This window comes from Meleagris gallopavo, chromosome Z, assembly GCF_905368555.1.
Source record: "Meleagris gallopavo chromosome Z, MGAL_WU_HG_1.1, whole genome shotgun sequence".
Classification (NCBI taxonomy): Eukaryota; Metazoa; Chordata; class Aves; order Galliformes; family Phasianidae; genus Meleagris; species Meleagris gallopavo.
Window position 1 is genome coordinate 10,844,176 of NC_139435.1, and position 12,238 is coordinate 10,856,413.

The 12,238-nt window shown below is 40.1% G+C and overlaps 1 protein-coding gene across 5 annotated transcripts in view; it reads right to left on the reverse strand.

Annotated features, from left to right (window-relative positions):
- The window catches only part of AGXT2 (alanine--glyoxylate aminotransferase 2), a 15,653-nt gene extending 4,039 nt beyond the window's left edge, over positions 1–11,614 (reverse strand). Inside the window, exons 1-13 of one of the 5 annotated variants that reach the window (XR_014880669.1) lie at positions 11,216–11,482; positions 10,435–10,520; positions 9,905–10,089; positions 9,483–9,606; positions 8,097–8,191; positions 6,887–6,980; positions 5,751–5,844; positions 4,715–4,815; positions 3,765–3,857; positions 2,858–2,990; positions 2,118–2,206; positions 1,039–1,188; positions 243–341 (exon numbers count right to left, since the gene is read on the reverse strand). Coding sequence is in view for 4 of the 5 variants with exons in the window: in XM_085214308.1 (XP_085070434.1) it covers positions 243–341; positions 1,039–1,188; positions 2,118–2,206; positions 2,858–2,990; positions 3,765–3,857; positions 4,715–4,815; positions 5,751–5,844; positions 6,887–6,980; positions 8,097–8,191; positions 9,483–9,606; positions 9,905–10,089; positions 10,435–10,520; positions 11,216–11,255 (1,383 nt within the window). In the remaining variant the exon portion in view is untranslated. Of the gene's footprint in view, positions 1–242; positions 342–1,038; positions 1,189–2,117; positions 2,207–2,857; positions 2,991–3,764; positions 3,858–4,714; positions 4,816–5,750; positions 5,845–6,886; positions 6,981–8,096; positions 8,192–9,482; positions 9,607–9,904; positions 10,090–10,434; positions 10,521–11,158; positions 11,483–11,544 lie in introns of those variants that run through there. The other 4 variants (XM_085214309.1, XM_085214308.1, XM_031557205.2 and 1 more) reach the window with 4 other exon arrangements.
- Between the last annotated feature and the right edge of the window lie 624 nt (positions 11,615–12,238).

Sequence of the window (12,238 nt, forward strand, 5' to 3'; positions counted from 1 at the left end):
CAGACCTGAATATTGCAATTTCCTCTAATTTGCATATATTATACTGTGTTGCTTTTCTAGGTTAAACTGTCCTTCCAAAGGAAAACTGCAAGCTTGAAGGAAGTTCAGCCCACTTCAGAAAGAAACAAACAGCTCCTGCTTGTTTTGCAAACCAAGAAAAATTAAGCAGGAAGAGCTTTTAAATATGTATGTTTTCTAGTTCATTTACTAAACTAAAACTAATTTAACCAGAAGTTCAGTACCTGATTGTAAAGTCCTCCTCTGCCGATCAGAACACCCATGTCTTTACAGTCCTCCCAGATTTGATTGATTTCTTCAGATGGAAGAGGGTGACGACTGTCCTATAGAATGTGAATAGTAAACTTCACTAGGATATTCTAAATTAATTCCAGGAAAAAAAATGCATTATTCCAGTTCTTCCAATAAATCCCATCGCTATCTCTATCCGAAAATATCAGCTGCATAAGGTAACTGCTATGCTACAGGCTAGGGGAAGAGTAGCTGGAAAGCTGCCCAAAAGAAAAGGACCTGGAGACACTAGTTGACAGATGGCTGAACACAAGCAAACAAAGGCCAAGAAACCCAATGACATGCTGATACAAGCAAGGATGTGATTGTCCCCCTATACTTGGCACTGGTGTGGCTGTACTTTGAATACTGTAGTTAGTTTGGTGACCCTTACTACAAGAAAGACTTTGAGGAGCTGGAGTGTGTCCAGAGAAGAGCAGCAAAGCTGGTGAGAGGTCTGGAGCACAGGTTTTATGGGGAGCGGCTGAGGGAACTGGGGTTATTTAGCCTACAATGGTCAGGCACCTTATTGCTCTCCACAGTGACATCAAAGGAGGTTGTAGCCTCTCTTAAAAGATAACTCATGATGGGACAAGAGGGAACGGCCTGAAGTTGCATGAGGGGAGGTTCAGGTTGGAACCTCCATCATTTGTATTTAAGAGAAAATCTTCATATTATAACATTTCATCTCAGTTGAAATAAAACTTGCAATGGCACTGTAAGTCAAAAGGTATAAAGTAAATCACCAACCTTATCTGTCACCATTTCTATCCCAATCATGAGTCCCTTGCCACGGACATCTCCAACAATCTCAAACTTATCCCGTAGTTTAGCAAGCTCTAGTAACATGTATGTTCCCACATCCTTGCTATTTTTTTGAAGATTATCTTCTTCAATAGCCTAGTAAAAAAGACATACAATGACAAAGCTACAGGAGAAGCTTCCTTCAAATCTGGTTAATCCCTATTTAGATTGGTGGCATTATGTTTATTTCACTTTCTCTCACAGATTTGCACACTGTGTTCCTTCACTGCTACAGTACTGAAATTTCTCTTCTCTTCAACTTAACTATTTCGATGTTGCTCTGTTCTTTTGCATGTTTTACTTATTTCTCAATAATCATAATATTTTACTAATTCATGCTCACAAATAATCATAGCTGAAGAATATCTGGCCTCCATAATTGTTTGCAAAATCTTGCCATAGATACTTTAACTCCTTCTCCAGCATTATGGAAAGAATAAAACTTGACATAGTATACCTCTGTGTACTAGGCAGCATTTAGTAAAGTCTTAGTGTTTTGTTTTAAAAGCACTCCTTCCTCTAAAAAGAACTTTTAATCAAAGTTCTGACATGCTGCTCGCTATCAGCACTGACATGTGCAAATCATTTTACAAACTCAAAATCTGCTTTAAGAAAATTCGTGAGTGAAAACAAAAAATACAATTTCGGAAGTTAACATGAGTGTTTTTCCTTCTTGTTTTCTTGCTTTTGTTTACTTTTTTTCTCCTGTTTCCTTTTCCTTCAACTGCATTTTATTTTTCCTAATTCTGACCATCTCCTTGCTCCAGATGCAGGCTCTGACTTACTTCAAAGATGACATGACAGATGGCTCGTATTCCTGCAAAAGGGATGGAATTTTGCAGTGGAGATAATGAAATTTTTTTTCCCCTTCACACAGGGTAGCATAGTTATATACAAATAATACTTGTGGATGTTTATAAAATTAATATAGCTGTAAAATTGCCAACATACAATTTTACAGTATGAACAAATGCAAGCATTTCTTATCTATCTTTTGCTACAAAAATGCATAACACTCTCCTTACATCAAGAACTGCAGATCCCACTACGCAGGCCAGAGGATTTCCTCCAAAGGTATTGAAGTGAAGGTTTTGAGCCAGAGAATTTGCAATCTCTTAAAGAAAGAAATACAATAATTACTCTTACAGTTTCCTTACATTTGGTAACAACAGTTATCTACTTTAACTTAAAAATTTTCTGTGCTCCTATCCTGACTCTAAGTCAGTGAAGCGATAGAAAGATTGTAGTATATTGCAAAAATTATGGAGACTAAATGCTAAAGACAGAGTTAAAAAGGAAAACACAAAGCTAATATCACACTTAACAGTTAGTTGTTGCCTTAGAGCATCACCTACAAATGGTCTTCACCAGATTTATTCTAACAAATCAAGTAGTCAGTTAGCATACTGCCTTACTTTCTGGTTATGCATTAATCATTAAAATGGTGCACTCAGAGAGGAGTTCCAGGATCTATTACCATCTCTACCCATGATTCACAAGGTTATCTCTGCTTTAGTTATACTACTAACCTAATTCAAATAAATCTTGACACTGGTATAACACAATCTCACAGCATCATCACAGCACACTTGATAAAATCATACAGAATTGAGAACCCAATTCTTTCACATCAGAAAACAGCTTGAGACTGAGATTTATTAATAATCTTAGTTGTCTGAACATGCATCTCTCTAGTAAGTAATTATTGTGCAGTGTATTATGTATTTGCCTTATTTCAATCTTTAGCAGAACAGAAAGCTTATACCTTTTGTTGTAACAACAGCTGCCATTGGAAAGCCATTACCAATTCCTTTTGCTAAAGTAATTATGTCAGGGACTACATCATGCGTTTGAAATCCCCAGAAATGGCTGCCTGTCCGTCCAAATCCTGTCTGCACCTTTCAAAGGAAAAATCCAGAGAAATCCCCGTTACCTTCTCATGTTTTACAATACAGTTCATTTTTCTTTTCTTTCTATTATTGTTGATATGCAAGCACACCTAGAATCAACTGCTGTAGTAAGATCCTTACTTGGGTAGCTTTACACAAAATACTACTTATTATAATTTGTTTTTTTCTTTTGCAAAGGGAATAACTAACATCTCATCATATCTTAGGCAGGTTGAGATGTACAAATACACTGCAGCATCCACTTAAAAAGGGAGAGGAAATACAATTCTTAGCATGTTTCAAAATAGCAATCTGATTCCTGCTGATCTGTTCTATCTGAGACAAGTAGCACAGTCCCAAGAGTTCACCACTATGGCAATAGGCAAATTTTATTTAGAAAATATAGTTGAAGAGGAACAGCAAAATAAACCCTTTCTAGAGTTCACATACCCCAACAACACTTCTAAGAAAGAATGTTATTGTGACAATAACCAGACCACAGCTGGCATTTATTAACTGCATGTTTTTGTAAATTTACTCTATGCTACTCCTAAAACCTAACGACTCAAGCCTGCTACAAGCCTTACCTGTATCTAAAATATCACCATGCAGAATAAAAGCAGAAAAAACCAGGAGCCTTGAAAAAAGGCACTATGACATCCTTAATCTATGAAATATTTGTCATTTCCCTTATTTATAGAGTTCCAGTTTGCTTTTATGTGGATTTTCAAAAGACTTACAGAGATAGACAAAACTTCAGAGTTTTTAGGTCAAAACACTCACTTCATCTGAAATACAAACACCTCCTCTTTCCCGTACTAGCTGGTAAGCTTCCTTTAAGAAACCTTTTGGGTACTGAACAGCTCCATTAACACCCTGCCAAGACAAAAAAGAAAATATTTTCAGGAACAGAAAAAGAAACATGAATTTTGCTGGGTGACCATCCTACAGTGAGAAAAAAATCAGCAGCCCTCAGGTAATAGCAAGACTGTTGTCTCAAATCTCTGGCTTCAGCACTGAAACTGCTCAGGTCTCATATTCCCATCCCATGGGGTAGTATCCTGTGCTGTGAGTTGTGCTTGTATAAATGTTTGTGAGGCCATAGCCTAAAATCAATCACTGTAAGACAGAATGGGTTAAACTGCCAAAACAAGTACCTTGACAACCTGTGCAGTGAGAAAGACATAAACAGATTGGTGGGAAACCTAACTAACACCCCTTCTTTGGTAAAGTTATTTAGAATACTGTTTCCTAAATTTCTGCTCACGTTCCCAGTTTTCTTTTTTCAGAAATCCTACTCCATACCTAGAATGCAATGGCTCCTTAGATCAGGGCTTAGTAAATAAAAGCGGAGTTAAACTTTAACACAGAGTCACAGAATCGTAGGGGCTGGAAGGGACCTCCAGAGATCATCGAGTCCAATCCCCTGCCAAAGCAGGTTCCCTACACCAAGTCGCACAGGTAGGTGTTCAGGCGAGACTTGAATATCTCCAGAGAAGGAGACTCCACAACCCCCCTGGGCAGCCTGTTCCAGTGCTCCGTCACCCTCACCATAAAGAAGTTCTTGCGCACATCTGTGTGGAACTTCCTATGCTCCAGTTGCTGGCCGTTTCCCCTTGTCCTGTCTCCATACACTGCTGAAAAGAGTCTGGCCTCGCCGCTCTGCCCCCCACACCTTAGATATTTATAGACCTGAATGTGCTATAACAACTAAGAAACGGCACACTACTTACTTGAATTGGTTCAGCAATAAATCCAGCTATTGTCTTTGGCACAGAAGTGTTCAGAGTATCTTTGAACTGTTCAATGTACTGTTCATTTGCATGACATACACCTGTTTAGAGGGAAAATATTTTAGAGACCATTTACTTAAAGTGGTAGAAGCAGCATCAATCCATGAAACTGCACATCTAATCTACAAGTACTACTTGACTATACGGTAAATACCACCTCCCAAATACATAAAAAATTCTAAATCTTACAGGAAGGAACCCCTTATTTTCTCTTAAACTATTTATACTCCAAAGACTACCAGTTTTGAAACTGGCAAAGCTACCAGACTTTTTACATATAACACAGCTAAGTAATCTGTACATTGGAGAAAGTGTTTCTGAATCACTAACATCAGTAGAAGAAATAAGCAGACATTTTCTCAGGAGTTAATAAATATCAGCATAAGGCATAGGGAATCATTAGGTTAGTGCAGATATCAGGATTCTGGAGAATACAGCTGCATATCAGTCTATGCTGTAATGAAGAATAGAGCAATTAGTATAGCTAATCCTCCTGACCACTACAGAGGGCAAAACTAAGAAGAAAGTATTTTATATGCATGTGAATTTAAACAATAAAAAATACCTACTGAAACAGTGGAAAAAATACAGAATTTACTACTAAAAGGAGAACACTAGAGGACCTTCCACATTGTATGACATGCATGAAACATAACCAACATTTCTGTTCTTTGCGATGTACTAAGGTTTAGTTCCACAGGATCCCAAATATCAGAGCTGATCATGAAAAATGCTAGAAATAGGATTTTTGGAGGAAATTTGAGCATATGACCACTTTTTCCTGTGGGAAGCAGGTACATGCGGTTTTTGCAATATTTCCTTTAAATACCCTTGCAAATCCTAACCAGAGGTCTGTTGAGGAATGGCCATCTTTCTGGTGGAGGTAGATACAACCTAAACAATAATCTGAGCATATACCTACAGCCCCCAAGTATTCTCTAATCTAAAATACACACACTTTTTACCATTTACCAACCTTCAGAACAGCTGCATCTTCGAACAGTTTGCACTGGTGAATCTCTACAATTGCTGCCTCCCCATGGACCACGAAAAACATCTGGCAACATTGTCTGTCAAGGATAAAAGAAATATCTGATGACAGCTTTCTAAGAGATATGTTAATCATACCTGAGGATGACTCTAATGAAACAAGCAAATGAATAAAAAAACAACAACAGAAAAAACACTGCTAAAATGAATATCTAGTTCCAGAGACTTGTCCAAAGAACATTCATAAAATAATATCAAAATTCCTCCACACGGGTATTCCTGCAGTAGTGATTCAATTAATTGTTTCTTTAGTTTGCTCTTTGAGTTAGTCAGCCCTTATGGTTACCTAAGATTAAAGGCAGCATTGTCAGAGTTGCCAGTAGTAGTTTAATATTCTAATAATCTAATAAGAACTTTAATAATCTAAAGTATGACAAAATCTGCAAAACACTGGGAGGCTGGCTCATATTACAGCAGATTGAGAATTGGGAATTCCTGCCTTCTAATCCTGCTGATGAGTTGCCTGAAGACATGGAATGTTTCATCTAGTGAACCAGGTTGTGAATCTGCTCTAAAGGTGCCATCCTAGAGCTCATGCTGTGGCTCAACTGCCAGTTCAGACCAGAATATCTAGTGCCATCTTCTGGCAATCAGAGAGCCATTCTCATCTTCTCAAGGGCACAGATATAACTTATTGCCATCTTTCTTCAATGGATTTCAGTAACAGATACATCTCTTCTCTTGCTGACACAAAGGATGGGTTCATTTTCATTCCTGGGCAGGATCATCTTCAGATGAGCAGAAATCAACTTTGCACAGATTTGCCAAAGCAAACATGAAAAAAGGTGTCTTGAGTATTACTACTTTGCACATAGATGAACTTCCATGAGAGTACCAAGCAAAAAATAAAGCACTGTAAATCACGATAACTCGTGTTATGATTGTCCCAAATCTAAATTAGCGTAAGTAAATCTACATGGAGCATCCGGCTCTTGTTGCAGGAACACACCATAACGTGATCAGTAACGTTAAGCACTTTGAAGACAGAAACTTACTAATCACTGAAATGTTCAAATACATTTCTATTTACTCAGATCATTATATTAGAAAAAAAAATCTCACTGTTGAACAGCCAATGCCATTGGCAACACCATGTTTATAAGAACCGATAGACGTCAATCCCAGTGCGTAAGGGCTGCCTCCATGATATGCCCCTCTGTGCAAACAGACAAAGTACAAGAACATTACTCACTTCCAAAGAGAGACTGTAGCACTATCAGTTCTGAAGGCCTCTGAGCTACACATTATTGGGAAAAGTGTTTACTGCTACACTCAAAACAAGAAGATTCATACTGCCTTTTTTTGCTCTGTTTTTGAAAGCTCCTCAATTGCCCATCCATATCGGTTTCCTGCAGTTTCACACACCGTAGCTGTGAAGTGTGCTCACAAAGATAAGAGTATGAGGACTTAAACTGGTAGCAATCCAGAAAGGTTTTATGTAAGTGTTTCACAGAGTTCTTCTCCAGCACCAGAACCCTACATAGTAAACATCTGTATTCTTTCAATCACAGGAACTGCTGCTCTCTCAAACAGATACTGCCAATCATTAAACTACATAGAAGTTTACTGCTAGTTTTATACCCAAGCAGAAGTTCATTATGCAGAATATATAGGCCACGTAGATACTCAACGTTCTGTTGAACAGAACGGAAGAAAAATATAGCTCTTCATAACATGGCCTTTTATTCTATTAACTGTGGCTGTCTGGAAGCACAGTAACAAGAATTGCTTACATTGGTGCTTACGTAGCCCTCACCTCTGCACTATCACTGTAGTTAAGTCAGAAGAACTGTTTGTGTAGCTGTGCAGTGAACTGTGGTTCAGGGATCTGGCAGAAATATAAGGCAACAAAACAAACAAAACCAGAAGATCTTTCCTCCAGGATAGTTTTCAGCCAGATCAGTTCCCTGCTGTGGTTCATTGCACTGCTATTCCAGAGGTACCTTTGAACTCCCACAGATGAGAGCAGAGTCGGAATAAATTAGGAAAGCAACAATTGCTGAAGACTGCTCTGACCCTGAATGGAGGTCCACCATGGCACAACCTGAGCTAGACTAGCTTCTTTTAGTAAATAAGAAAAGCAGAAATTGCCTGCTGCATTTCCTATGCAAATGAGTCCTAATGTCTACTAAATACTCAACTTCTGTTCTATTCCTTTGTCCAATGGAGTGTCCTCAGCAGATCTGGTGTTAGACATTTCCATTATTTTTTGTTTTAGGCATACAGAAACCAGCTACACGCACAGGTAGTTTGATTAAAACAATCACATTACCTGAAACAGATGATATCAAAGTTCCGAGTATATAACCTTGCCATGAACATGGCCAAGTCATTGGCTTCTGACCCACTGTTGGTTAGGTAAACCACCTACAGAAGAATGCTTAGGGTCAGTATAGTGCACAACCACAACCTGCTTAGATGTCACTTCATGACACTATGATGAATAAACTTTCACTGCTACAAAGCGATGTCACTGCAGTAAACTTTGTGTTGCCACAGACTACAGATGGGAATGATGATCAAGATGGTCTATCTACTATAAGAAAATACAGAAAATCTTTAATGCCAGGAATCTTCAGGTTTTCCATCTCACATCTAAGATGTAACAATGGTTTTGAGAAAAATAAAAGTGTTTGGGTAAAACTAACTGAATAACTTTCACACAGGTAAAAAAAGCTGTGTACTACCCTTGTACAATAGTTACAAGGAGAGAAAGACAGAGACACAACAGCAGAAAAGAAGAGGTATAAAGAGTTTGTTTACTGGTTGTAAATGAAAATTAAGGGGATCTTTTTCCCTTGTTTTCCCCTTTTATTGATTTCCTCCCCTTTTCAGCTGCCTTCTCTCTTCCCTTTTTTCACAGAATCACCGAGTTGCAGGGATTGGAAAGATTATTAACTGAATGGGTAGATTAGATCTGTGAAGTACTCAGTCTCCTATCAGGCAAGGAGACTCTGCTTCTTCTTCAAATCAGTCCTTATTGAGCCCCAATCAAGATCGTTCTCTTCATTACACCTCTTTTCAGGAAGCACAGCTTTTAAATTTTATTTTCAGAGGAGATTGAGATACTCCACTACTTATTCTATGCAGATGCTTTACATTCATTTATTTTTAAAATTCTTCTTCCATTTTCTAAGACTGCAATAGCTTCACACATCTCTAGTAATCAAATTTCATTTTATGACTGGTTTCTTTTACGTGAAAAAAATCACAGTACTTTTCCTACTGATTCTGTAATACATGACATTTATGTGGTTCGTTTACTTAAATAGCACTAAAACTCGTTACCCAAGACACAGTCAAATACTTTTCTATTATAATTTTTGCAAGACCCAGTTAAGGCTAATTACATGTAACAACAGTTAAAAGCATTTCAGTTTCTTCAGTCATTTTTAAAGTGGCATCATCCTTTCAGAGTGTTTACTGGAGAGAAAGACCCAAGCAGAACAGCAGGAGCTTCGCTTATTACACTTGTCTACATCTGAGCGAGTCTAAAGAAAAACTCTAGAGGCTCATTACGTTCTCTTTACCTGAAAGCCTGTTAAGAGGGTTTCCCTCTGCAGATACTGTGCCTCTCATTTATGTATATAATAAATATTTCCATTTAATAAACAGACACCTCCGTCTCCCACCCCTGCTCCTGTCAGAAGTGAAGTACCTTAAGTGGGTCTGGAAGAAATGAAGTTAGTTTCTCAGCATATTCATGGATTGACGGATGCATGTAAATATTAGTGGTATGCCAAAGGCAAGCAAGCTGTTTCTGGGCAGCCATAGTTACCTTCCTGCAGGTAGCACAAGAAGAGACACAGGGTTTTAATTCAACACACATGTATACAAGCACACAGACCCCTACTTCCATTACTATGCTGAAAATCCAGACATGGCTGCATTTGGATGAGCAAATAAATGAATGAATTATTCAAAATATTGTGGAAATTGACCTAATTATGTAATACACAAAAATGCAGTGAATTATACCCTGACTTTTGGCTCACAGTGCCTGAGATGAACAAAGCCATCAAAAGTATCTCTCTTGCATTTTGTACTGCATTTTTGTAAATCAATCAGTAACATACTTACGGATGACAGTGACCAACACTGACAGTAACAATTCCAGCAAAGAGATCAAGATATCTTCGTCCTTCATAATCAAACAGCCACTGCATATGTCCTTGATGCAGCAACAAAGGCTTCTTGTAATACATTCGCAGTGAAGGAGCAATATTCTGTTCACGAATCTTCAGCATATGCTCATATGGATATGACTTGAGGGGAATAAAAAAGCCAATATCTGTTCATGTATTCTAGAGATGCAGACTAATGGAATGGCAGTGGTTGTTCACAGAACAAAATTTTAATATACAAACCAACTTTTTGAACCAAGACTGCTGTTCTATGCTTACTTATCCAAAGTCTTTCAAACCAACAATTTAGCCATAAATTACAGAGATGCTGCACAAGAGCATCTATTAGAACCATCACGATATGGTTCTAATAAACAAGAAAATTTCCTAGATCCTGCTTGATGGACAGACTATTCATGGCAGATGAGGTTATCACTCAGACCTCGTATTGCAGTCTTACATAAATTTGAGTGCAATGTGACTTACTCGGTATTTTTCAGGTACAAAGTTGCAAGGAGGCATTTTTGCCCGCATGGACACAGAGCTTTTCCATTTCTGCTGCCTAAAGACAACTGCAAAACAGTAGTAGAATTATCAAGCACGAATCAAAGCACATCTGAAAGAGTTTTTCAATAAGCTTGTTCGCAGAACACAGAGGCTACCATTAAAGCAATTTTTTTTTTTTTTTTGAGATATTTCCTTCGGGTGGAAGAAAATTACTTAAACACTCTGTTTTTGTAAAGGCAAAATGTGTCTTATTTCTGATGGAGAAAGAAAAAGAAGCTTCTGACAGCTCTCATCGAGGAGCAGCATGAGCAGAGCCCTTTTCTCCGGGGCTGCAGAGCAGCTCTGAGCAAGGCGGCACACCACCGCACACAGCTGTAGTTTCAAGGCGCTCTCTTTCTGCACCCCAACGCTACCAGCAGAGCGCGACACGTTCGTTTTTCAGTGCCTCAGGTTCTACATGATTCCTGACGCACGTTAAAATCTGGAGGACTGAGAAATAAAGCTCCCTGAAATAAATCAGGTACCAGCCGCTCAGAAAATATGAATTAAAACCCATAAATTCCGACAAGCTCTGCTTCCACATCCCGCCTCGAAGTGCTCCTTTCCCCCTCACTACAAAGTCAACGGCACTCTACGGCCGGACCCCCAGCCCCCGCCCGCGCTCGCAGAGCTTCGGAGCTGCGTTCCTGCGGACAAAATCCACCTCAGCCCCCGGCAGGCCGCTATCACCGCCCGTCCACTCCCGCAGCCGCTCCCTCACCGCCGCCGAGCTGCCCGCCGCGCCCCAGCCCGCCCGCCATGCCCGCCGCCACAGCCGCCTCAGGGGCCGCTGCCCTCGCCCCTCCCTTCGCTGTGCTCCCGTAGCGGCCGTGTGGACGGGCTGCTCAGCGGCGCCCGCGCTGGGCCGCGGCGGGCAGTTCTGCTCGAGGCTGTAGGTCACCGGTGTGCGACTGACTTCAGGCTGGCCGCGATGTGTAAGGCCGTGCCTGAGCTACCGGTGGTTGCATTTCTTTTTTTTTTTTTTTAATGATGGTCGAGCAAAAGAATGAGTAAAATAATCACTCATTGTAAGTAAAGAAGCATAAACACCTTGGAGAAGTGGCTAATGCTGAATGTGAGGACATGAGCAATATGGTTACAAGGGAGTGCTTCTCATCACTCTGAAATGCTGATAAATTTTTTGTGTCCTGGCCATGACTCAACAAAGAAAGCACACCCAAGGCTGAGTGTGGGTGTGCGGGGCCTTGGCAGAAATAACGAGTCAGGGAAACAGCGTCATGGACTCATTAAGGTTGGAAAGGGCAATAAGATCATCTAGTCCAACTGTCAGCCCATGCCTGTGTCTGCTCCAGGGTCAGCAAACAACTCCAAGGACGATGACACCACCAGCTCCTTGGGAGCCTGTTACAATGGCTTACTGCTCTTTCTGAGAAGTTTTTCCTAACATCCAACCTGATACTCCCCTGGCACAACTTAAGGCCATCACTTCTCTTCCTATCGTTGTTACCTGGGAGAAGAGGCCAATCCCTGCTTCACCACAACCTCCTTTCAGGGAGCTGAAGATGGCAATAAGGTCTCCCCTGAGCTTCCTCCAAACATCCCGGTTCCCTCAACTGCTCCCTATGAGACCTGTTCTCCAGACCCTTCACAGCTTCACTGCCCTTCTCTGCTGCCAGAAATAATGAGGTGACCCAGATAGAGGTCCCATGCTCTCACAGAAGGAAAGCGGTAGCCAAGAAGACTGTGGAGAACCAGACTGAGGCCCCGCACACATACAAAAGGA